This window comes from Vicugna pacos, chromosome 11, assembly GCF_048564905.1.
Source record: "Vicugna pacos chromosome 11, VicPac4, whole genome shotgun sequence".
NCBI lineage: Eukaryota > Metazoa > Chordata > Mammalia > Artiodactyla > Camelidae > Vicugna > Vicugna pacos.
This window is the reverse complement of record NC_132997.1, coordinates 89,051,788-89,079,540: the sequence shown is the minus strand read 5'-3', so window position 1 is coordinate 89,079,540 and position 27,753 is coordinate 89,051,788. Positions and strand designations below refer to the sequence as shown.

At 32.5% G+C, this 27,753-nt stretch overlaps 1 protein-coding gene across 3 annotated transcripts in view; it reads right to left on the bottom strand.

Annotated features, from left to right (window-relative positions):
• The window catches only part of CCDC172 (coiled-coil domain containing 172), a 55,271-nt gene that overhangs the window by 7,731 nt on the left and 19,787 nt on the right, over window positions 1-27,753 (bottom strand). The window contains exons 4-9 of one of the 3 annotated variants that reach the window (XM_072971968.1): window positions 23,237-23,353; window positions 21,870-22,035; window positions 12,967-13,068; window positions 12,511-12,612; window positions 778-837; window positions 379-426 (exon numbers count right to left, since the gene is read on the bottom strand). In XM_072971968.1, the coding sequence (XP_072828069.1) occupies window positions 419-426; window positions 778-837; window positions 12,511-12,612; window positions 12,967-13,068; window positions 21,870-22,035; window positions 23,237-23,353 (555 nt within the window). In that variant the 3' untranslated portion in view covers window positions 379-418. Of the gene's footprint in view, window positions 1-343; window positions 427-777; window positions 838-12,509; window positions 12,613-12,966; window positions 13,069-21,869; window positions 22,036-23,236; window positions 23,354-27,753 lie in introns of those variants that run through there. The other 2 variants (XM_072971969.1, XM_015235868.3) reach the window with 2 other exon arrangements.

The window sequence follows — 27,753 nt, the reverse complement described above, 5'->3', positions numbered from 1 at the left end:
AGTTCTAAAAAATGTAAAACTTTCAAGGAAAGATCTAATCTTACACAAAATATTCCAGAGAATTGAAAAAGAAATAATATACCCATACTCATTTTATGAAGCCTGTATAGTCCTGATACTCAAACTATACAATAATAGTACAAAAAGAAAAAAAATCATGTCAATCTCATTCATAAATATAAATGCAAAATCTTAAAATTCTAGCAAAACAAAAGAGCAGTACATTAAAAAAATACACCATCACCAAGTTGAGTTATCCCAGGAATGTGAGAGTAGTTTAATATTTGTATATTTATAAATGTTATTCACCACATTAACAGATTAAAGAAAGAAAAATACGTACCATGTTCTCAATACATGCAGAATACATTTTTTGATAAAATTTAATACCCATTCATGATTTTGGCAAAAACAACTCTTAGCAAACTAGGAAAAGAAGATTGTTTTAATCACATGAAGTATATTTATATAAAATTCTCAACAAAACATTCATAATAGGGAAAAAACAAAAGCTTTCCCTTTAAAACCAGTTATAAGATAAGGATCCTTTCTATTACTGTTCTTTTTTCTTTTTTTTTTCCTGAATATCTAACTCATTCCTTTGGTGATCTCATGTACTCTTATGCTTGAAATACCATGTATGACTCCCAAATAGATACATCCTGGCCTGACTTTACCTCTGAACTTTGCACATCAGCCACCTGCCCACTCACTATCTTCATTTGATATTAAATAATTATCTCAAACTAAGATGTCTACAAAAATGAATTTCCCAACCTGCTTCTCTTTTAGCCTTCCCTCTTGGTAATTCAACATCGTTTTGAAGTTCCAATGCACCACATGAAGGCAAGGAAAGACGTTAAAGGTATAGTGACTATAAAGAACAAACCTGTTACTTACAGATATCACTGCAGTAGATGGTTTGCTGTTCAAGTATATTCAGTGTTCCTCCCTATAGGATGTTACACTTCTGCCCTACTGAAGTCAGGTTTAGCTATGTGACTTGATTTCACCAATAAAATACGAACATGTATAATTTATTTATCTTCTAAGCAGAAGCTTTAAGAGCAGATGTATGCTTCAATGTGATCTCTTATTTCTGCAGTGAAATAGCCTACACTCCAAATAGGGGCTGCTCCTTCACACTTAGTCACAGACTGAAGATAAGAAGGAAGAGCATGGCTAACTCTCAATGGACATGTAGTATGAGCAGGAAACAAATCTGTTGTAAACCACTGAGATCTGGGGGTTGTCAGCACCAGAAGCATAATTTAGTCTAGGCCATACTAAAAAGCATTAAAAATAATTAGAAAGTCACTAGGAATTGAGCATGAATGGCCATTAACATTGAAAAAAAAAAGAGAGAGGGACTAAGCATTATAATCCTAATGAAAAAAGAGACCACTACCTTTGATATAGTTTTGCCAAAATTTTCAATCTGAATTTGATCAAGCCGCTAGATTTAATTACCAGTTTATAGAAAATACAAGTGGAACGAACATGTTTCATCATAAAATGAGAATATAATCAACCACATCCAAACTGAAGAACTATACTATATAGGATAACAAACCTAATTTTCTCAACAAATAAATTACAAGTTAAAAAAAAAAAACAAAGGAGGAGGAGGAGTCATCTAGATTAAAAGAGATTTAAAATATCAGCTGATTGTCATGTGTGGACCTTACCTGGAACTTAATTCACAGAAACCGAAAAGATGACATTTATAAGTAACTGGAAATTTGAACACTGATTGGACATTTGATGGTATCAATTAATAGCTGTTAATTGTTTTATATGTAATAGTGAACTCTAGTTATGTTTTTCAAAATTTCTTTTTATAGAGATATAATAAGATAACAATATGATATGTATGATTTGTTTCGAGTACTACAGGAGAAAAACAGGTAGAGCTATAGATGAAATAAAACTGCCCATAAATTGGTAACTGTTAAAATTGAGTGACAACTACATAGGATTCATTATATTTTTCTCTTTTACTTTTGTATGTGCTTTTAATAGTCTATAATAATTTTTTAAGAAATAGGGTTTAACAAAGATAGTGGCCAAAAAAAATCAACATATAAAAATCTGTTTTATTTCCATGCACCAGCAGTAAATAGAACATTGATGTCATTTAAAAAAAACCCATTTACAATAACATCTAAAACTACAACTCACAAAAGATGTGTTAAGACTAATAAACAGAAAATTATAAAGTTTTATTAAAAGATATTAAATAAGACAAATAAATCAACACAGCCTAAGTTCACAAAGGGAACCATCAGTTTAATAAAGATACAAAATCTCTCAAAAGTGATTACAGGATGAGTGGAATCACGACAGATTTTCATGGATATGTAAGTTGATTCAGAAACATACATATAAAAGCAAAGGGCCAAGTATAGCCAAGACACTCTTGATGAAGACAAAGAAGGATAAAAGAAGGTGTCCTGCCTTACATCGATTCATTATAAAGTAACAGTAATTAAATAGTTAGCATTGCATAGTATGCATTTAGTAGTAATTAAGACAGTTTTAAAAGAAATGAATGAACTGACTGATGAATGAAACAGAACAGAAAACAGAATCTTGAAACAGATCCACAAATATATTACTTTTAAATAAAAGATGTGGTATTGTAGATCACTAGAGGAAGGAGAAACCATTCAATAAATGCTGCTGGGACAACTAGATATCATGTGGAAAAAATAAAAATGGATCTTACTGTGCATATAAGCAAAAATCAATTCTAAATAAACTAAAGACCTAAATGTGAAAGGCAAACTTTAAAAATTATTAGAAAAAATATGGAGGAATACAACCTTCTGATCTTGAGTAGGGAAAGAGTTCTTAAACAAGACACAAAAATGATGACCATAAAAAGAAATGACTGATAATTTCAACCAGTAAAAGTAGGAACTCTATTCAATCATAACAGCATAAAAGAACACCAAACAAACAACAACAAAAATAAACAAATGAAAATAACCCAAACCTCATAAACTGGGTGAAGATATTTTCAATGCTTAACAGAATCAAAGATCAAAATCAAGAATTGTGAAAAGACTAAAAATAAAAAACTTCTAGAAATCAGTAAGAAAAAGAAAAATTACCCAAACAACCCAGTGGCAAAATAATTAATTTTACAGAAAAGGAAACACATGGTCCATAAGCAGATGAGAAGATGCCCAATCACATAGGCAGTCAGGGCAGTGCAGATTAAGATCACAAACACCATTTTATGTCCACCAGATTGGCAAAAATTGAGAAGTCTGAAAAGAAAGCATTGAAGAGGATGGAGATCAATAAGAATTTTTATAAGGTGCCAATGGAAGTATAAATTGGTTTAATCACTTTGGAAGATAGTCTGTTGCTATCTCGTAAAATTCAACATTTATATGCCTTATACCCAGCAATTCCGCCAGGCATATATCCTAGAGAAACTCTTGCACATGTGCACCAGGATGATCATAACAGCACTGTTTGTGACAACAAAAACTGAAAACAACCCAAATGTGCATTAAAAAACCAAAAAATTGTGGCATCTTCACATATTTATACTGAACAACATGGATGAATTTAAGAAACAATGTTGAATAAAAAACAAGTCCCAGACAGTATGATTTATGATACCACTTTTACATAATTCAGAAACAAGGAAAAATAACCAATATATTATTTTGGCATATATATATATATATATGTATATATATAATGACAGGCATATCACATGTATAAATATGTGAGATAAATTTTAAAAAATCATAATGTAACAAAGAAAATTATATATAAGAAATGAATCACGTAAGTCATATCACACACACACACACACGAAAATGAAACACAATGTAGGACAGCACTTACATCTGAGATAAAGAAGGGAGTGGAGGAATGCTCTAGTTTAGTTCACAGGTGCTCAATATATTGTAATACTTTAGAACTTACATATAGTTAGGGAAGAAATGCATAATAGTTTTCAGGATGGATAGGGTAACAATATCTTACATATGTGAAGTTCATTTTGTTCTGAATTTTTAGGAATTTAATAGTGAATGAAAATTCTGAAAGAATGCTCAAGTTGGAAAGATAGAAACAAGTTATTAATTTGGAGCATTAGATGTTTACATAAGCATAAAATCCCTTACAATAAATATTTTTAAAGAATAAGTGGAAAGTTAAATGGAGAGTTACAATATACTGTGGATGCTGGTGTACAATGTATGTAAGGCTTCATTTTAACATATTTATCTTCTCAAATGCAACAGTAGGGATCTTTCTTCCCACCATGCCATCAATACTTGCCCTTCCCCTTTTCAGTTCAAATGGACCACAGGTTCTCTAAGAGCTTTCATGCCTATCAGCGTTGGGCAGTGACCACTTCCCTTTTTAGTTAGCAAACAATAAGAATGAGAGACTCCTGAAATTAAGGACAGCATTTAGTATGAATTATAGGAAGTATTTCACTATTCAGCATATAATCAAGCTGTAGAATTTAGAGCTGCACTTAACGAAAAGATTACTGTTGCTAGCTTTAAGAGGCTAGATGCTAATGGTATGAATATTAATACATCTGCAGCTAGGCCAAAGCCATATAATTGTAAGCAGATCTCATGCTTCAATGCATAGACTGATTGCCTACAGGAGTCAAGAAGAATTCCTTCACCTACTGCACAATAACTAAAGGCAGTTTGCATTGGTTATTGTCACCTTTTTCTGAATCATCAGATAATGATGAGATGGGCCAACACTGCTAGTTGGTTTAGCAAAACTTATGTTCCATGTATTTTTATGATTTCCTGTACCATTCCATTTTTTCCAGTTATCTCTTAAGTGTCATAGAAAAGCCTTAACAAAAAGAACACTCTTTTTAGCTACAGAACTGTAACCTAGTACTATTTAATTAGAAAGAAAGATAATTTTCACCCAAAGTCCTAGTACACAAACTCAATGCTATTAAAATTTAGGTATACTTCCATCTAGATCTTTTGTTTCTATGTAATAGTGACTATGTAATCTTGCCTCCTAGATTTTTCTTTTGCTTAATGCTCTCGTACACATTTCTCCTAGTTAATTACACATGCCAATTAACACCATTTAAGATAAATATATAGTAGTCCAAGCGGCTATACCACAGTTAACTTATTCATTTCATGGTACAGCATTTCAGTTGTTCCTATTTTTTTCTACCACAAATAACACTTCTATGAACACTTTTGTGCATTAAGCTTCCGCTGTACTCAGAATTATTTCCCTTGGGGTAGAGCTCATAAGCAGAATCATGGGGTTAAAAGGCATAAACATTTTAAAGATGCTTACAATAATGTATATATATCAAACTGCATTCCAAATATATGCAACATTTACTGCCATAGCAATGTATGGATTATTTTTGTACCACACACTTGCCAATTTTGATTATGGTCATTTAAGAATGTCTTTCAAAATCTGATAGAAAATTGATAATCAGTAGTTTTTAATTTGCATTTAATTGATATGCAGTATAACTAAATTACCTTGTCTTATTCATCTTGGTATCCTTCGTAACTTCCCAAGTGTATGGAACAAAACAGGCATTTAATACATATTTGTTGGATGAATACATGAATGAAAAACTACTGATTTTTAGTGTTCTCTTATTGACTTTTTATCCATTAGTTGTTTGATAAACTATTACCCTTTGTTTGTCTAAGAACTATAAACCCAGATTATCATTCCAGGTTCATGACATTTTTGACGCATGGAATTTTAAATCTCATGTGTTAAGTCTATTAATCTTACCCTTTTTTGTTTCCTTAATCACACCAGTGGTTTAATAAATAGTCCTTCCTATTTTTCACTAGTTTTTTCATGGCTTGACTTTATATTATTCTTCTATAGTAATTCATATGAAAATTATTTTAGTGTCATTTAAACACAAAATATGATTTTTTAAAGATACATCTGTCACTTTTTTCATACACAATTTATTTCTGAAAGTAGCTTTGACAGTTGATTTTGTGAAAGTAGAATTTCAATTTTCTAATGATGCCTTTCCTCAGTCCAGTCTACCAGCTGACAGGTGGGAACCCTCACAAGCATGTTAAGGCTGAACTAGAGATCTGCTGAGAAGGAGGTAAACGAGAGAAGGCTCCTGCCAGAATCTCCATTGTTCCAAATCCTGGGTGATTGAATTAGGCATCAACTTTTACCACACATTTTCTATCATGTTCACCATCCCCACACCAAAAGGGGTTGTTTATAAAGGTAAAACTATGAAAATTAAAAAATCTGTATTATGATATCAAAGATATCAAAGATTATGATATCAAAGATATCAAATGAATTTTGAAAATGATTAATATTATATGTGGCTTACATAATAAAATGATTTCAAAGTTTGGGAATTTACAAATAGGCATGTTTACATCAGAATATAACACTTAAAATAATCAACTGATTCTACCATAAAAAATTTCCTTTATATTTATTTAGAAGCTTTAATAACTACCGAGTGTGCCAAGAATTCACAAAACAGAGGATCTCTATTAGCTTGAAGGCTACATAATCAATGCTGTAGAGGCACTTCTGTTAGTGAATAAATGATGAAGTTTTCCCAGAAAAGATGCAGAGTAAACAGAAATATTCAATGAAACACATAGCTAAGAACGATCCTAGAATTAAATGGGGATTTTCGTATTTTATAAATGTTAAAAAAGAGAGGTGATATGGGTTGGCTACAGGTATATAATTTTTGACTAGTGTTTTCCTGAAACTTTAGAATAGAGATCTTGTTACATTTGTCCACTTTGAGTTCACTCTTGTTGATAACACAGAGTACTACAAAGTAAATGTGCATTATTTTCTCAGTATAGCCTGGATAACAATTCCTATTACTTTGCTAAATGATGCTTATCTTAAATGACATTACAGAAACACTCCCACAAGTATTTAAAGACCCATTTATAAAAACGTTTCTAATTATGAATACTTAGGAACTCTTAAACAGCCATCAGTGGGAGAAAGTTTACAAAATATGCCACCTCCATACACTGGCATTAAAAAGAATGAAGTCCATCACTATAAACTAGTTTGACAATGTCTATAATGTTTTCTTAGCAATAAAGCAAACTTAGACCATGAAGTGGGATCCCATTTTTTTGCTAAACATACTCATGTGCACACGCATGCACATACACGAAGATACATAAACTCTGAAAGGATATATGCCAAACTTTTACCAATGGTTACATCCCAAGGGTTTCTGGAGCAAGGCGATGAGGAGACTGATGTTTTACATTTCTGCAGTGTGTGAATTTCTTACTGAATCAACATAGCCTACTCTCGTAATTTTAAAATATCTATACATATTTGGTAAAATAAAAAAATGTGTAAATATACATATTTATCTGTATATTATTTAGAGAGGTTGGAAGAATTTTAATACTATCATGTGCTTATTTATACCTTCTTATAAATCTAAGGACCATCAATGTGACCTCTATGACTAACTTAACTGGATGACTTTTTCACTGAAGAGGAAACAGCATTGATTTACTACTTCATATAAATGCATTTAGAGTCTCTCAGTAGCAGGTGTATATTAACTTTTGTGCAGTTTCCATTGCAAATATGCTCTTCACAAAAACCACACTATCTTCAAATGTTCAGAAAGAAAATCCCATGCTGTTGACTTTGCAGCTTCATTTCTGAAACAAACTTCCTGTTGTATTAAACAAGTACAAACACTGGTTATAAAAAATGTAAAACAATTCTAAGAAGGAGTATCATGGGTAAGGAAAATGCCTGAAATGTTCAAAGTTGTCTGGTATGTTACTATTTGGAGTAAATAAAAAGTCATGATCAAGAACTGTATTTTGGTGACCCTGTTGTTGAGCAATGATAAAAAAAAATAGATGTTGGGAGTTTGAAAGGGTCCAATATACAACAGTATTCTTTCCTGCCTGAATTCTGCCCAACTGAGAAATAAGAAAGGCAGAAGGAAGGCCCAGATGTTACATTTATTACTAACATAGCAGACACGAGAATGTGGCTTCTATCTGCACGCAAAGGATTTACTAATTGAACTCCAGAATTAGACTAATCTAGCTCACACCATTAAAGGCAGAACTGGATGCCACAAGCTTTCTCTCAAGGAGTCCTATCACTATAAAACTTAAGGGATAGAGGAACAGAGTAGAACATACACTCCCTGAGGCCAGCCCGCAAAGAGATAGGGAAAGGGAGGGGCTGCGTTCTAGTTATCCTTCCAAACTCATCAACAGGATTGAATCAATCCTCCTGCCCCTTAGAATAAGAAAGGAGGAGTTTTTGGGGGGGTCAGCTAGGAGGGTTAAACCAGTAAAGCTTTTTTCAGTGGATCTATCCCACTGGTTAATATATACCAAGTCTTTGCAAGTAACATCGAAAATATATGAAGACATTTTATCTTTGTAATAAAAATAAAATTATATGTAGACTCAATCACTGGAACAAATATTTATTTAACACTATGTGTCCTTGACTATGTTAGATGCAGACACTGATAGAAATATGTAGTTCCCAGTTCAGTGGGATAGACTGATACACATAACTATCATAGAATATAATCAATGATATAACAGAATTATAAGCATTTTCTCTATGAACACAGAGAAACAGTAGAGGAAAGCTTTCCTAATTTATTATGCTCTTTTACTCCTTCATTTATTTATTCAACACTTACTATATGCCACACTCTGTACCAAGATATTAGACCATAAGTATAAAGTGGTAAACCAAGTAGACAAGATCCTTCCCCTTACTGAGCACATGGTGGAGACAGACGTTAATAAAATAAAGCACATAAATATGTAGTTACAAAGTGGAATCTGTGCTATAAAGGAAAAATACAATGTTTTATTAAGAAAAATAAGAGGTTACAAAATTCAGATCCCAGGGATCCTTCTCTGAGGAAACATTTCCAGTACGATCTAAAGGATCAGATATGTCCCACCAGGTAGGAGACAGGCAGGCAAGGAGCAAACATATAACCTGAGGAGAAGAAAAGGCATAGATAAAAGTCTTAGGTAGAAGAAAGCTTGAAGTGCTTAAGGGAGCAGAGTAAGAAGGGGACCATGGTTGAAAATAACATCAGGGAGGTGACCATACACCTATTGTGACAAGTCATGGACTTTGGGTTTTATTACGTTCATTATGAAGCCACTGAATTTGATTTGAATAAGGGGGATGACACAATTCAATTTACAATGCAATGAAGGCTGCAAGCGTGGGGAGGGGAGAGCAGAAGAGAGATGGTTACTGTAATCCAGGTGAGACAGCGTGGTGGCCAGAACTAGGATGCTAGCAATGGAAAGAGAAGTGGAAGGATTCAAGAAATATTCTGTAGGTAAAAGCAACAAAACTTGATGATGGATTGAGGTAGGGAGAGAAGGATGAGATTTGTGAACACATCAAATGTGCTTGCTACACTCTGGGTTTGAGTAATACCCAGAAAAAAATGACATGTGAGCTGGGCCTTGAGGACTGCATCAGATTTTAGATAATGGAGAAGAAAGGGAAAGACACAGAGGTCTGAAGTCCTGTGGCATATCTGGAATTGCAAAATTGTATTCTGATGCACTAGCAGTAGAGGGTATATGGCAGAAATGCAGGGAGATAGTGGATTATGCTTTTGTTTTTGTTTAATTGAGGTAGCATCACTTCAGATCTATTTCTATGTTTATATTAAATTGTTGGGAATTCAGGACTGGAATATAGGAAGGAGGTATTAGGGCCAAAGATTTGGAAATTATCTATAGATGATAACTAAAACTTTAGATCAGATGAGATAGCCCATGGGGAGTACAAAGTAAGGATACAATCAACTAGTGACCTTTAGGAAGCCTCTGCATTTAAAGGACGGGCGGAAGGAAAAATGAGAAAGAAGTTGAGAGGCATGAAATCCACGTGGATAATATGAAATAAAAATGAAATCATAAGTAATTATACAATTATAATTACGTCTAATAATTAGAGCATTTACTGTGTACCAAGCACTGTTCTAGGGCTTCATATATATTAAGTTGTTTCATTTTTACTTTCATTGTGACGTAGGTGTCATTATTAACTTCATTTTATAGATTTAGAGAATGAGGCACAAACAAATTAAATTTCTTGTCCAAGGCCACTAACCTAGGAAACAGCAGAGTTGGAATTCAAAGGGGTTTGTCATCTTAACCTCTATGCTTACAGTCTCTTGAGGCCCTGAGGTTTATCATTTCTGTCCTCCCTGGACTATGAGAAAAAACTAGCTTGGTCAGTTCTACAACCCGCAGGGAGGCTTCTTGTGGCTTAGGTGTTAATCATAGCAATATTCTATAAGTTAGTTGCTTTAACATGTGTTAATTAATGACCTCATAATCTTCACAACAGAATCTTTTAAGTAAACAAACATCTTTTAATCTATAAACAGGGAAAGAGCACCTAAAGCTGAGACCATTAAGCCACCGTAAATATAAAGTACTGGTTCTCTACAATGACGGAAGGCATCAAGATAGAGTCCAACAGGTAACCTGGACATGGCAGAAGCAGATTAACTTAAAAAATCATTACTACAAAAGAATTTCAATAATATAGACAGAATAAAATAGGTATCAAAATTTTCTGATTACTAAAAGTAGAAACAAGAAACTCATAGAGATGAAGTAATATTAATTCTTTTATAACTGCTTTCTTACTGGCTAAAGTTAATAAAAATAGAAGTACAGTTATAATAACCTTAAAATAAAACTGGTTCTGAACTAGGGACATTTTGCCCACTTATCTCTGAGCAGGGGACATTCAGCAACATTTGGAGACACTTTTGGTTATTCACAGCTAGGGGTGGGTGGTGCTACTGGCATTTAGTGGGTAGAGGCCAGGAATGCTACTAAATGTCTTAAACTGCACAGGACAGCCTCCCACAACAAAGAATAATCTGGCTCAAAATCTCAATAGGACCAAGTTTGAGAAATACTGCTATAAAAATAGCATCTAAAAGTAGCATCAATAAAAATACCAATAGTAGTTAATCCTGAAAATTTAAGAAAAAGGCAATTATAGGACACAGTATACATTTGAACACACAAATGAAGAAGACTATTCGATGCCAAAATGTATGGTTAAAACCAACTTAATTTGCCCTTAATGATGCTGAATTAATGTCATATCATTTCTCATCATCACCAGCTCCTTGTTATTGTGCTAATTATAAGACTGATGGCCCTCTTTTCTAAAATCTTTATACTCAGTACTTTGACACTTATCTTCACACTTGAAATAATTTTTATGGAACATACCAGAAGGGAAACTAAGCTACACATATTAAAGAATTTAAAGTGGCAACTGATAAATATTGGCATTCTGTTTAATAACTGCTAAAATACAAAGAATGGCCTAGGTAGAGAGATTGATGTTCCTTTCTATCCAAATTTCCTCTGTCACCATCTGTGAAGAAAAAAGCTCTCTCTAACAGACTTTGTATGTTTAATTTTAACCCAGGGCAAATTTTTATGACTAAGTGATATACCCACCAAACTGGAGTTCATACTGGAGGCCCTTATACTACTAACCATAATGATACCAGCGGGCATTACCATTTTTAAAAGTGTAAAAAAATCAATGAGCAGACTGTCATTACAGAAACTCATTCTGCATCAAACATATCACCCAAGAGATTGATATTTCATGCTTATAAAACTTAACATAAAATTAAATTGCAAATATTTTCTCACAATCTACTAAAATTATGGCCTAAGGCAATACACTGCTAATATGAAGCATTTGTTCAGCTCTAGTGGACATATTTCCTATATGATTTATGTGAAAGAAGGTTTCATTTGCCTCTTCATAGATTCGGTAATGAGGTTTCTGTTTCTTACATTAAGCCTAGGAAATATACGAACTTCTCAAAATTAAGCCAGCAAATATAACAGTGAATTATTAATAAATAGTGAAATTAATAAACTAGGGGGGGTTCTCCTTCTGTATCTGCCTATGTCATTTCAAACATCAGCCATTCTTTCATTACCCAAATACAGGAAAGCACCTAAATATACCATACATAAAATACATTTTCATTCTTTAGACACAAAACCAGAGTGACAGATTTCAAGTAAAATAGTAGATTTTGATTTTTTCCCTGAAATCTATAAAGATAAAAAATAAATCCAATCATTCCCGCCCCAAAAGTTAGGAATAACAGAAAGGAGAGTTGTGGAAACAATACTTTGCCTTAATCCATTAGGATGTGAATAACATGGAGTCCATGAGGTATAGAAAAAGATAAAATTGATTTCACTGTTATCGACTTGATGCATCATGAAACTTATGTGTAGCACTTTCTAGCCAGTAAAGTGTTTGCTTATTAGCATGTTTCAGAATGCACATAAAACGAAGTAACTTCTTCATGTGGAACTTAAAAAACTATGCATTTAGCTTTATGCCAAAATCTACTTGATAACTTGAAAAACTACCATAATTTATTCCAAAGTATAATAGGCAATTCTTACCTTAAGCATTCAGCATCATTTTGAGGCTTTTCATTGATTTTTATTTTTTCTGCCTCTAGGTGTTTGGTAGTACAAATGGCTTCATTTTTTTTATCTTCAAATCCTAAACAATTAAGAAAATTCTTACAATCTTTAAAAAATTAAACATAAAAGTTATCTTCATTTGTAAGAACAGTATTTTGGTTTCTGGTGCTTCATATAAAATATGTGTAGTAATGATTTTTATTTTTTTTACTTTAATACAGCAATTAAAGGCACAAAAAGAATCTTAACAAAATTTGTGACATTAAAAATACCAGATTTAACACTCATCAATTCGGGGTTGCACTTATTCCTTTTTACATCAAAAACTGCACTATATCCCAATAGGCTAACACATTTTTAAAGAATAATATGACCCTTTAATGTGTATACAACTATATTTATCAGCAAATAAACTAACTCATAAAGATAATACCTTTAAGCTTTCTCTGCAAAGTACATAATTCCTGTATTAATTCACTCTTCTGTTTTTGAAGTTCATTTAACTGGCCACTATCATGTTCCATTGACTTCATTTCTAGAAACAAATAGACAAAAACACATTTTAACTATTTTAGGCTTCGCCTTATATGTGTCAGCAAACTTAACCTTTCTTGTGTAGTGAAAATTTAAGCAGCATATGGCCAATTCTAAGCCTCAAAAGGCTTCCCTTGGCCAATTAGAAACTGTTCCTAATAAACTGACTAGGATTAGGTAAGCAACAACTGGATACAAAAGCAAGAGTTAGCTGATAGTTAGAGAATTCAAAATTGTGTAATGCCACTAAGTAAAACAAGCTTCTCAAAGAAATAAGAAAACTATTCTTCATAACTAAAGCATATTTAAAATGACATTGCATAGTACTCACTATATGGCTATAAGATTTCAAAATATTGCTAACATTATTTCTTCTACCTAAATGTCTTTCCACCCTTTATTCCCACAACTAACTCCCATTCACCCTTTAAGATTCATCTTCTAATTTTTCAAATATTTTTTCTCTTCCAGCATACCTTCTGGGACTTCAATTACACATTTCTATGGACTAATGCTTTTATGCCCTCTTCCTGCCCCCAATCATGTATGGAAGCCTAATCTCATGTGATAGTATTTGGAGGTAAGGCATGTATCAGTACTTCATCCATTTTCATGTCTGAATAAATGTCTATTGTACAGATATGCCATATTTTACTTTTTGCATTCTTTAGTTGATAGATATTTAGGTTATTTCTACTTTTCGGTTACCATGAACAATGCTGCTATGATCTTTCATGTAAAAGTTCTTATGTAGATGTATATTTTCAATTATCTTGAAATACTTAGGAGTAGAACTGCAGGTCATACAGTAACTTTAGCTTTAATATTTTGAGAAACTGCCAAACTGTATTCCAAAATAGTTGTATAATTTTACAATCCTACCAGCAATGTATAAGATTTCCAATTTTCATCACCTCTGTTAACATTCTTATTGTCTAATTCTTTTATTACAGCCACACTAGTGGCATCTCATTATGGTTTTGATTCGCATTTCCCTAATTATTTTGAGCATCTTTCATTTGGCCATTTGTATGACTTTTTTGGATAAATGCCTACTCACAACCTTTGTCTATTAAAAAATAATGTTTTTTTTTATTGTTGTGTTGTAAGAGTTCTTTATATATTCTGGATGCTAGTCCCTTACCAGATATATGATTTGCAAATATTTTCTGTAATTCTGTGAGTGGTCTTTTCACCTTTTTGATAGTGTTCTTTGAAACAAAAGAGTTTTAATTTTGATGAAATCCAATTTATCTATTCTTTATTGCTTGTGAATACCTAGAAAACGATTTCCTAATCTTAGATCACTAAGGTTTGCAACTGTTTATTCTAAAAGTGTTATGTTTTTAGCTCTTACATCTAGGTCTTTGATCCATTTTGATTTTGTTTTTGTGTACAGTATGAGGTAGATGTCCAAATTCATCTGCTTGAAGATATCCAGTTATCCTAACACCATTATTTAAAAAGACTATTCTTTTCCAAATGAACGGTCTAGGCATCCTTGTATAAATAAACTGACCATACACATATGAATTTATTTCTGAATTCTCAATTATATTCCCTTGATCTATATGCCCAAACTCAAACCAGCACCACAATGTCTTGATTAGCGTAGCTTTGTAGTAAGTTTGAAATCAGGAAGTGTGAACGTTTCAACTCTGTTCTTTTTCAAGTGATTTTGGCTATTATTGATCCTTTGCATTTCCATGAATTTTAGGGTCAGATTGTAAATTTCTGCAAAAAGCTAGCTAGAATTTTTGATAAGGGTTGTATTGAATCTGTACATCACTTTTTGGAGTATTAACAATATTAGATCTTCCAGTCCATCAACTCAGGATGACATTCCATTTACTTAAGTCTTCTTTAATTTCCTTCAATGGTGTTTTTTGTTTGTTTGTTTGTTTTTTGTAGTTTTGGTGTACAGGCTTTGCAATTTTGTTATATGTATTCCTAAGTATTTTATTCCTTTTGATTGTAAATTAAATGTTTTAAATTTAATTTGCAAATTGTTCATTGCTAGTATATAGAAATAGCATTGATTTTTGTATATTGATCTAATAACCTGCAACCTTGCTGAACTTGTTTATTAGCTCAGTTTTAGGATTTCTATACACAAGATCATGTTATCTTCAAATAGAGATAGTTTTACTTTTTCCTTTCCAATTTATATGTCTTTTTCTTGCCTGATTTCCCAGACTAAAATCTCTAGTAAAATGTTGGATAGAAGTAGTAGGAGTGGATTTTTGTCTTTTCCTGATCTTAGGTCAGAAATTTTCACTTTCATCATTAATAGCATTCATTACGGGTTTTTCACCGATACTCTTTATCAGGTTGAGGATGGTCCCTTCTATACCTAGTTTGTTGAATTTTTTATCATGACAGGGTGTGGGATATTGTTAAACACTTTTTCTCAATCTTTGATTATATTAATATATTTTATTTATCACATTATATTCATGGTCTTGAATATATTTACAGGATTATAAGAGTAATTTAAAAAGCCTTTTTCTGTGAATTGCATTATCTCTATGATTTCTGGAAATGTTTCTATTGACCTAATTTCCTTCTTGCTATGAATTACAATTTGCTTTTTCATGTGTATAGTGACTTTATATTGGATACTAGACATTGTGTTTACTATTTTGTTAAATAGTTTGAATTTTGCTATCTTCCTTTAGGCATGTTGATTTTTGTTGTTTAGCAGGCAGTTAGGTAATTTATGATTAAGTTCAAATCTTATTTTTAAGAATTTTTTTCAAGAGCGGGTCCAGAACTGCCTGAAGTCGAGGCTAATTGAATCCTACTACTAAGGCAGGACTCTTCTGTTTAATGAGAGCTTTCTATTCTGATAGAATGGAACATGAATGTCTCCCAGTCCTGTGTGAGCTCTTAGAATTAACTGTTGACCTTATGATTCCTCAGCAGTTTTTCTTTACTCAGCCTAGTGGACTTAAAAACATCCCTGAGGTAGAAGATATATTATCTTCCTTAGTCCTGACTTTTTGGTCTAAGTGGAAAAGGCATAATTTCAAGACTAATTCTCCCAAGAAAAAATAAGACAAGCGTTATCAAGTCCTTATGAAGCTTACAGAATAGAAAGAATAAATACTATGTTTGTAGTAATAACTTTTTTCCCACTTTCCTACTGCCTCATCTTAATTTTGTTATTTTTTTAATTTTATAGCATTATTGAAGTATAACTGATGTGGTGGTAACTTTTTACTTCCTTCCACTGCTTAAAACCCACAAAGTTCTAATCAATAGCTAGGTTTTATGGTTATGAATAGTAAACCAAATTCAGACAATGAAAACTCATTCCCATCTTTTGACATGTGAGTTGTCTTTCTCATATGATTGTATAGCCATTGCCTATCTTTAAAGGATGCTAGCAAGCAAAGAGTGCAATATGCTCCCTCTTTTCTAGCAGCCAAAAAAATGAATTCAATAACTGGAAGAAATGAGTAAGCGGGGCATTTGGAGAAAAATGTTATGACAATCATTATAGTCATTATTCTGAAGCCAAAAGTGATGGACCCTTTTCAATTACTTGATGTTCAAAATAAATATTTACTAATTCTGCAAATACACATTGAATACCAACTACTAATACTTCTAGCTGCTCAGGCCAAAAAACCTGGAGTCAACTGTTAACACCTCTCTCTCTCTCACACTCTACATCTAACTCATCATGAAATCCTGCTTACCCATCTTCAAAATGTATCCAGAATCCAAACACTTCTCACCATTTCAATTCCTTACAGTCCTGAACTAAGGCAACATTCTCTCTGTTCTAAATAACTGTCACTGTCCCTTAGGCTTCTGTTGCTGCCTTTACTTCCATTAAGTGTGTTTTCAATAGTGACCAGAGAAATCCTGTTAACGTATGTTAGACCTTTCACTCCTTTGCTCAAAATTCTCTAGTGGCTTCTGATCTCACTCGAGTAAAGGCCAAAGTTCTTAGAATGGCCAACAGGGTTTTAAGTGATCTGGATTCTTGTCATTTCTCTGACCTCACGACCTCTCCTACTCTAAAGACTCTATGCTTTTCCTCAAAATCAGATTAGGCACAATCTCCCTTTGTGGCTTTTGTATCAGCATCCATTCTGTCTGAAATGCTATTTCCCTAGAAATTCATGTGGCTCATTCTCTTACTTCGTTCAGGTCTCTATTCAAAACTCATCTTATCAATGAGGCCTTACCAGGACATATATATAAAATTTTAATATATACACATGCACGTTCACATGCGCATGTGCATGCACGCACACACACACACACACACACACACATGCACGCACACACGCACGCACAAGCACAGCATACCTGTAAGATGGATAAACACCAGGTTGTGTAGGGATGGCAAAACAAGTTGAGGAACTTGGTTTGCTATGTTTATCATGGTATTTTTAAACATAATGTAACTAAATTAAGAGGTTCATTATAATAGTCCAGTACTAATAATTCCTTCTAAAAATATATGGGTGTTAATATTTTGGCAACTTTAAGGGGTGAAAACAGACCCCCAATTCTGAGGTTAAAAACTAACAAATCAAAGAGGATGTTGGGCAGTGGAAAAAACACTGAGTAGCAGAAAATAATAAAATAGCTATGGAGAGCTGAAGATGAAGATTATTCAAAACCCAATCTAACTGGCTGACTAACCATAGTTATGGGCAAAAAGCTCAATGGGAAAGGCCAGAAAGAAGAGCCAATGGAAGAAGGAAGAAAGAAGAGAAAAATCAAGTGTCAGGAAGTAACAGATGAGGTGGTACAAATTAGAAGAGGGAATGGAAGAGCAACCACTGATGAGACAGAAGACGAATGGAGACTAAAACTGCTCTGGGAAGAAAATGGCTCTGTTATCTGTTTAAAATTTGAGTAACTCCTTTCTCCACCACTGCCACCAGCAGGGAGAAAAAGTCACCATAAACACTTTCACAGGTGAATACTTTTGAACCTTGAAGGGATAGGTAATTCCAGCATTTACATTTTTTTACAGCTATAGAAAGAAGAAAGCTTTTACATTCTTTCTGTTAAGCCAATAGAACACACACAAAAAAGATTAATCTCACTTGTGAATATTGATGCAAAAATCTTAAAGAAAAAATGATCCAACAGTATTCAGTAAAAGATCAGAAGACTACGAAGCCACAGCTAAGTAAGGTTAATGACAGGATATTTATTAATAATGTTCACTATGTTAATAGATTAAAGTGGGAAAAGCATATATGATCATCTCAAAAGCAGAAGGGTGGAAAGGAAGGAGAGAGGGAAAAAAGAGGGCAGAGAGGGAGAAGGAGAAGAAAGAGAAAGCTTCAATCTGGAATCATGATTAATAGTAAAACTCAAGAAGTATTTACATGAAAATTAGTAATATCCAGTATTATCACTGCTTTAGACTGAATATATGTGTCCTCCCAAAATGCACTTGTCGAAATCCTAACCCCCAATGTGATGGTATTAGGAAGCAGGACCTTTGGCAGGTGATTAGGTGCTCTTATAAAAAAGACCCTGAGGAGCTACCTCTCCATCCCTTCCAACTATGTGAGAAAGAACACAGTCTATTAAAAGGACACGGGTCCTCAACAAACACTGAATCTGCTAGAACCTTGATCTTGGACTTCCCAGCCTCCAGAACTGAGTTAATATATTTCCGTTGTTGATAAGCATCCAGTCTGTGGTATTCTGTTATAGCAGCCTGGACAGACCAACACGATCACTATTATCTTACAATATATCAGCCAATGATATTAGGTTTTAAAATGTAATAAGTATTGGAAAACAAAGACAAAACTACCATTAGTTAAATATGACACAATTACATATAGAAAAACCAGTGAACTACAGACAATAAAAAATTCAGTCTGGTACCATACTAGAAAATCAGAATATGAAAAACAGAATTTTATCTGTAAATAACCAGCGCACAGTAAGAAAAAATAAAAGGAAAATATCCCATTCACAATAGTTAGAGTAATATTAACAAGAAAAAGACAAAGACTTAATTGAAATACATATTTGTTTTTGGACAAGAAGACTCAAGATTGTGTTATCAATTCTCACTAAATTCATCAATAAAATTAATGCAATTCTAATTAAAATGCAAGATTTTTTTAAACTTGGTAAGACAATTTTACCTAGGAAAATAAACACAGTAGAATCAATAATGAAGATTAAAAAGAGAGGATTGCCCTGCTAGATATCAAATCATACTATGAAACTACAATTAAAAAACAAAGTAAACAGAGAAGATAAGAGTACAGAAAAACACATAAACACATTAAAACAGAAAGTATGAATTTATATATGAGAAATGTAGAATTTCAAATTGGTTGGAAAAAGATGAATTATGTAACAAATACTGTTAAATAACTGAACAGTCATTTGGAAAAAGGTAGAGTTGGATCCTTAACCTCTTACACCAAAATTAATTCTCAGGTGGATATAAATGGGAAAAATGAAACGGAAAATTACCACAAGTAAACATGGGTGGATGTTTTCAAATTAATGTTATACAGAGAAAAACTTTCTAAGCTAGAGACAAAATCCAGATGCCATAAAGGAGAAGACTTTCTTTGAATTTATCTTGTTTGGATTTGCTGAGCTTCTCTGTAAATCAATGTTTTTCAGCAAATTTAAGACATTTTCTGCATGATTTCTTCAAATACATTTTCTGCCCCATTCTCTCTCCTCTCTCCTTCAGAAACTCTAATTACTCGCATGTTAGACCCTTTGGAATTGTCCCACAGGTCCCTGAATTTCTATTTTTGGTTTCATTTTGTTTGGTTTCAATTTTCCCTCTTCTTAAGATTGATCTAGCTATCCTATTGACCTGGCTTCATGCTCTTTGGCTTCTCTGTCAGTTCTATTCAGCTACTGAGTTTCAGTGACAATTTTATTTCAGAGATTATATTTTTCAGTTCTAAAATGTTCATTTGTTTCTTTTTTACATTTTCTATTTCTCTGCTGAGATTACCTATCTTTTTACCTTTTCAAACAAGCACATTTTCCTTAACTCATTGAGCATAGTTAATAAAGGTGCTATAAAGTCTTTAATAACTCCAATAATTAGATCACTGTGGGTTTGGCATCTTATGATTTTCTTTTGACACTAGGTCAGATTTCACTGATTCTTCACAGGTTAAGAATTCTGGATTGCATCCTGGACGTTGTGAATATCATGTTGCAAAAATTTTAAATTTTTTTAGAACAACCGTCATCCTAAATGGGTGTTAAGTGATATTTCATTGTGGTTTGGATTTCCATTTCCCTTATGACTATTTAGGTTGAACATCTTTTCATGTGTTTACTGGCCATTTCTTTAGGGAAATGGTCAATTCAAATTCTTTGCCCATTTTTAAATTTGTTGTTGTTGTTGTTGTTGAGTTATAGTCTTTTTATATTCTGGATATTAATCCCTTATCAAAGATATGATTTGAAAATATTGTCTCCCATTCTGTGGGTTGTGTTTTTACTTTCTTGATAGTTCCTCTAACATACAAAGGATTTTAATTTTGACCAAGTACAATTTACCTGTTTTTCTTTTGTTGCCTGTATTTTCAGGATTCAAGAAATCATTGCCAAATCCAATGTCATGCGGTATTTCCCATGTTTTCTTCTAAGAGCTTCATCATTTTAGTTCTTAAGTTTAAGGCTCTGCTCCATTTTTCATTAGTTTTTGTATATAGTGTAAGGTAAGGGCCCAACTTCATTCTTTTGCATGTGGTATCCAGCACCATTTGTTGAAAAGACTGTCCTTTCCCACTGAATGGTCTTGGCACCCTTCTCAAAAATCATTTGATCACATATAAAAGGCTTTATATTTGAGCCCTCTATTCTACTGCACTATTCTATACGTCTGTCTTTTTCCAATATCACACTGTTATGATTACTGTAGCATTTTACCAAGTTTTGAAATCAGGAAGTGTGAGTCCTCCAACTTTGTTCTTTTTTTCAAGACTGTTTTGGCTATTTGGAATCCTTTGGGATTCCATATGAATTTTAGTACAGGTTTTTCTATGCGTGAAAAAAAAGCTGTTGGGATTTTAACAGAGATTGTATTGAATCTATGGATTATTTGGATAATAATGTCATCTTAACAATACTAAGTTTTCTAACCCATAAACATGGGATATCTTTCCATTTATTTAGGTCTTCTCTAACTTCTTTGAGTAATGTTTTATAGTTCTCAGTGTACAAGTCTTTTACCTCCTTGGTTATTTTTTTTCCTAAGTACTTTCTATATAGCTGTTTATATTAATGAGTGATAGAGCCCTGTCATTCTTCCTAAACATCTTTTTAATTCATCTTCTCCTCTCTTTGGTAACTTCTTTAGTTCAGAATCTTATCACAGATTAGCAATAACCTACATACTAGCATTCCTGAAAAGAAATTCTCCCCACCCCACTGTATAACCGTGCTTGCTAGTTTAAATCAAATTGATGGTAAAATGAGGATTACAGCAACAGTATTACCCCAATACACCATCTATCACATTGTACTATAAATACCTGCTAATGTATTTGATCCCTCCATCTTTTAGTTTTATATCTCTGGGAACTTGAACAATGCCTAATACATAACAGATAGTAAACAGAGTCTGATTTTTAAATAAATAATGACCAATGCTTATGTCACATCTACTTCTAATGTGAGACTGCTCATAATAAAAGATACATATAAATAAAATAAATGTAAAAGAATAGCAATTTACTTGTAAATAAATTAAATTTCTGGAAAATCCTTAATTCAAAGTAAGTTATTATCATTAATGCCAGGAAAAAAAAATGAGGGAATTCATACCCCTGTTCAGAATATTTGCCTGGTTTTCTAAGTCAGATATTTCAATCTTGACATTTTCTTTCATCAAATGCTCTCGTTTCTTTATTATTTCATACTCATTATTGAAGTCTGTAATTTCCTTAATAAATTTTTCCTCCTCCTCCGTCACTTTTCTCTTTGTAGCCTCCTGAAAAACAGAAACAAATGATCAAATATGTCTGCTAATTGCAGCAATATTTTTCTTTAGTGATTTAAAATGCAATGATTTGGAAATGTTAACAACAAAATATAAAATTATACTTCCTGCTATTAGCACAAAAATGTTATACTCCTCCAGCAATATTAATTAAAAAACTGAAGTTATTAGATAATAACAACCAACTATTTTCACATGAAAGATTTATCCTTAATGTTTCAGGAAAATCACTGATGTAGAAATTCAACCACTCATCATTATATATGTGTTTGCTTGTGTATTAAACTTATAGGTATATGCTGTTTTCTCATTGCAAATGGGTGGCAAAATTATTAAATGACCAAAGTTGAAAATGAAAATCTACACTCAAAGGAATTACTGTCTTACAGAATAAAAAAGAAAAATGAACAAACAAGAAAATTCAAGAAAATCTTTTAAAATGTAGACAATAAAGGTAAAATTACATATTCATTTCAAAATCACTTCTAAATAACAGTTTACATTTCATGAAATATCAATACGATGTAGAAATAAGAATTTCAAAAAACTTTAAACAATGCTAGAACCTAAACTTTTTGACAATGGTAGAACCTAAACATGCTGGTTTCTATTTCTTCAAAGAAATGTAACTAATTATCAGCTGGAAACCAGCCCTGCCATTCGTAACCATTTGGTGGTTAATTTTGTTGATTCAATTTTTAGTATTTTTAAAAATGTATTTTTTTCAAAATGTCAATTAATACAAGTCATATTTCTAAACTGGCCCCATAATTTAAAGCTATTGAGTCTGTTGGCTCTGACTTATGATAAAAAGGTAAACAAAATCTATCTTTTCACCCACATCCATAAATATGTCTAAAGTGTGAACATCTCTGCCTTTCAAAAGCATTAAAACCAAGGTCTTGAAGCCTGAGCAATTCCAATCAGTTTCACTGTTTCTTTTATGCTTATTACAATTGCAAATAATTTCTATATTGTATCCTGCCAATAAAATTCTTTCAAACTATATCACTTTACCAACTGGTTTAAAATAGCACTTAATAATTTTCCATATCTGAACAGGACTATATGCCAATATGCATATGAATAATTTTCTAAAAGTACACCTAAGTATATTTAAATACTTTCTGACACTTAAATACTTTTTGACACAGTTAGTGAACTAGAGTTTTCTAAGTAGCTGGAGACTTACAAAGGTTTGGAGAAGCATATTCCTTTGGTTTGTAATTTCACTGCACTGTCTTTCTAAGGCACTTTCATGAGTTTTCAAAAGCTGTAAGAGGAAGGCTTTTTCAGAAAACTGCTGAACCTTTAAAGTAAAAAAAAAAAAGAAATCAGAATGAAACAATTAGACATTTTAGGGTACCTTAGTTAACAGAACAGATCTGTGTAGTATAAACATTTTCTATATTAATCTTTAAAACGCAAAATAAAATTCACATTAAACATCTTACTTTATATACTCTATATTATACTATTTTATAAATGCTTTATAAGTACAATTTTTATAATCTTTTCCCCCAATAAGACTATAGGCACCTCAAGAACAAAGAACATGTTAGCTTTTTCCTTTCTAATACCTAGCACATTTTGTAGCTTAGGTACTGAAGCTTTTGACAACACACTGAAATCTGCTTCTAGTTAGAAATCAAGCTGTCTAGCTTGTTTTAAAGAACAAGTTCTTATTCTCATCATTTACAAGGAAGATATGGATGAATAAATCATGTATATAACATGACTAATAAAATAATGACATAAAATCCACAAACCACAGACAAAAACTCAGTCCTGTGACTATAGTTAAAACAAATAAAACACAAACCTGCTGAAGTCCTCAAATGGGTTTTGAGAACTCATTTTTTATTTTAGTACCTCATTTGGTTCTAACTAGCAGAAGATATAATAAACATTACTATTAGACATGTAACTATTATTTCATTTGGGCTGTAAAGAATAGCATCTCCTGAGACCATAAATACTGAAATGAAAATCAGGAAGCTTTAATATATAAAAGCTAAAAATGAAGCCAGACTGGAAATAATCTTTCCACCACTGGCCCTCATAAGAAAGCATCACTTCAAGTTTGGGGCTGTTCCCATCTCCACAGAGAAAAGAAAAAGGAAATAAATTCAACTTAAATTGCAGAAAGCAAGATTTATGTTAGCTATAAGAACCTCCTCAAGGTGAGAGACAGGTTGTGAAATTTCTGTCCCAGAAGATATTGAATAGTAAAGAGCTTGAGAATAGTCTCATCCAGAGGCAAAGGGTTGGCCTAAAAGACATTTTGAAATGATATGGCTAAAAAGCCCTAGAAATACTGGCATTAAAAAAAGCAGCTGAAATAAACAGGAAATATGATCTTAAATTTATAAAATATCATAGCACATCTGCCCACACCTTCAGCACTTGATGATGATTTCATCAACTCTATCTTAAGAAAGACATTAACAGAGAAAGTTAGAGAGGTGCCATCTACATGATCAAAGGAATTCAGAAAACACTTTCAAAATTGGGGGAAGGGAGAATAGGGCAGTTAGTATTTTACTGTCTGAGAAGACAAAAATTAGAAAACATATGGCCTGATCTATAAAATCACATAGAAATTGGTAACAATGGTGAACAAGAGGATGATCATGAATTTTATCACATTTATTTTAAGTAAGAAAATACTTCTGAGCCATTTAGTGTTTATTATATAAATGAGAAGAAAACGAATTATATAACCTTAAGGTTAAATAATTAATTAGGTGCAAATTCAGGACTAAAATTCAGGTCGTTTGACTTTCTTGCTTCTAAATCATGATGTTAACATGGAAATACCAGAACTATTTTAAAGTAATTAGAAGATATGTTTGGAACTAAAAAGGGACTTTGGTTTCTGACAACAGTATAAGTTAAAAGGATATCAGTTTAAGAGAAAGAAAAACTACCAAATACTAGGTCCATCAGAACTTACTGAGAGAAGGTTGCCTGCAGTATATACCTAACTCTGAGTTGCTATTATGGACAATAACCATGAATGTCTACAAAAATGCTTTCAGACCAAATATTAACGAAATAAATTTTGGTTTAATCCAATTAGGTATTTCGGTAATATGCTTTTCAAAATCAAAATTTCTGAATTCTGATTCTGCTTCTACCACTGATCTAGAGTCAAAACTGTGTTGAAAATCAAAAATGGAGAAAAGATTATCAACTAAGGAATTTTATAAGAAGACTTAAGCAAATTTATTACTCAAATTCAGAAAAGTCTTATGTTAAGGACTTAGAAATTAAGGTGTTCTGTTCTGGCTGTCATTAAGGCCTAAAATTATCACTGAGTTCATGTTTTCTTTCTTAAAATAACAATTATTAAAGAGCTATTAGACATCTTGGCATTTAATTGGAATATTTTACCATAACCTGAAAAAATGAAATCTATATACCCCAGATGAAAGTAACACAACTTTTCAAAAGATTTATAAGAAGGGTAGAGCTATAACTTTCCTCTTCCCAAAATTCTATGTAAGTTATCCATTTTGAGGTCTTTTCTACTTCTTTGCTTTAATTCGTATTATTTCTGTAACTTCATTCTCACTTTCTATTTTACACTCTATCTTTATCTTTTACTTACACAGTTTCCTCTTTTAATCAAGATCTAAAAAGTCCCAGAGCATCAATAACTACAGAAAGATTATAGTAACATTAATTTTTAAATTTACTTAGGATGTGTGGTGAAAACATTTAATACATAAAGGAATTGACAAGTAGGGGAAAGAGAGTAATAGAGAAAGAAGCAGGACTTTGGAAAAGCTCAATAGGAAGATCAACAAAGAATAATGTCTCTAATACACTGACTCACAAATTGAGGACAGCAGTAAGTTAGGGTTGCAGAAGCTACATAAGGTCAAACAGTATTAGACCACCGTATTTTAATGGAACTAACGGGACAAATGCCTTAAAATCCATCCAGCTTCTCTGTACCAAGGATAAGTCTTTCTTTTTTTTCATTTTTTTAAATTGAAATATAGTCAGTTTACAATGTTGTGTCAATTTCTGGTGTACAGCATAATAGTTTGCTCATGTATATACATACATATATTTGTTTTCATATTTTTTTCATTATAGGTTACTAAAGTATAAGTTATTAACTCTTTACTATTAAATAGCTTTTCAGGGCCACTTATTTGCAGACTGTGTTTCTTATTGTTCCTTTTGTTCTTTCTATCATCACAACTTATCTTTTAAATTACTTTTCACATTCCTGCATTTGAAAAGCAGACCTACTGATGTGTGAACATTCCAAACATAACCTTGAAGATATTGATAGGATTACAAGATGAGGTCATTTTACAGAATAAATTATTACCGTTACTCATTAGAAATCTCTCTCACCTTCCCTTTGTTGCAAAAGTGATGGGTAGGAATCAGAATTAGAAAGATACTAGAAGAGATGTAAAAGTGGGGTTTAAAAATACATTTTGAACTTCTCTCTGTGAGTCAGGTTTGAATTGAGGCACTATCTTATATCCATGGTAACTTGGGCATCCATGATAAATAAAAACTTAAGAAACTACTGGCTATATCTGCTAAATTACCCAGGGATCCCAAAGGGCTACAAACAATAAGAAGAAAAGGGTGGAAAGTTCCCAGGAGCAGTAATACGAATTTCTCTTTCTCGTTTCCTTCCTCTGACTACACACGAAATGAAAATATTTGCATACAGCCTTAAAGTTATATTCTAGAATCAAATAGCCAAGCTTTGTCAGAAAATATTTCTATTTTAGAAAATTTTAACTTACAACAGTGCCAGCACTCTGGTTAATTTTACTCCTCTCAGCAATAAAGATTTTTTTCCTTTCCCTGTTTTATTCCTCCTAGGATATTAGATTTTTCAACAGAGATTATAGTTTTCCCAGTGAGCTAACTTATCTGGTCAACTAGGTCAGTTTTCAGTATAGTCATGATTAGTGACTCTTCACTACTCTTGCTGCTTGGGCGCCTTTAAGTATTTTTCTATCAGAAGAACGTGAAAACTGAAAATGATTAAGGATTTTAAATTAATGTTTGGGTCCAAGTAAGCATAGTACAAAGTATAAGCTACTCTTCATTGTGGGTGCTGTTGTTTAAAGAAATTTCAGCCTTTAGGAACTGACATTTTGCTGATTAAGTGCTCAGCCCAACAGTAAAATAGGCAACATTACATAAGAAAGCACAATAAAAGAAGATTTCACATTCATTAAGGTCATAGTGAACAAACTGATCACTAGAAATGAAGTTGAATTAGCAATAAAAAACCTCCCTACAAATAAAAGTCCAAGATCGGACATCTTCACTGGGGAATTCTACCAAACATACAAACAAGAACTCATATCAGTCCTTCTCAAACTCTTTCAGAAGATTGAAAAGGAGGGAATACTCCCAAACTCATTCTATGAAGCCACCATCACCCTGATACCAAAACCAGGCAAAGACACTACCAAAAAAGAGAATTATAGGCCAGTATCACTGATGAACATAGATGCAAAAATCCTCACCAAAAGATTAGCAAATAGAATCCAACAACACATAAAAAAGATTATACATCATGACCAAGTGGGGTTCATCCCAGGGACACAAGGCTGGTTCAACATATGCAAATCAATCAATGTAATACATCACATCAACAACAGAAAGGACAAAAACCACATGATCATCTCAATAGATGCAGAAAAAGCATTTGATAAAATT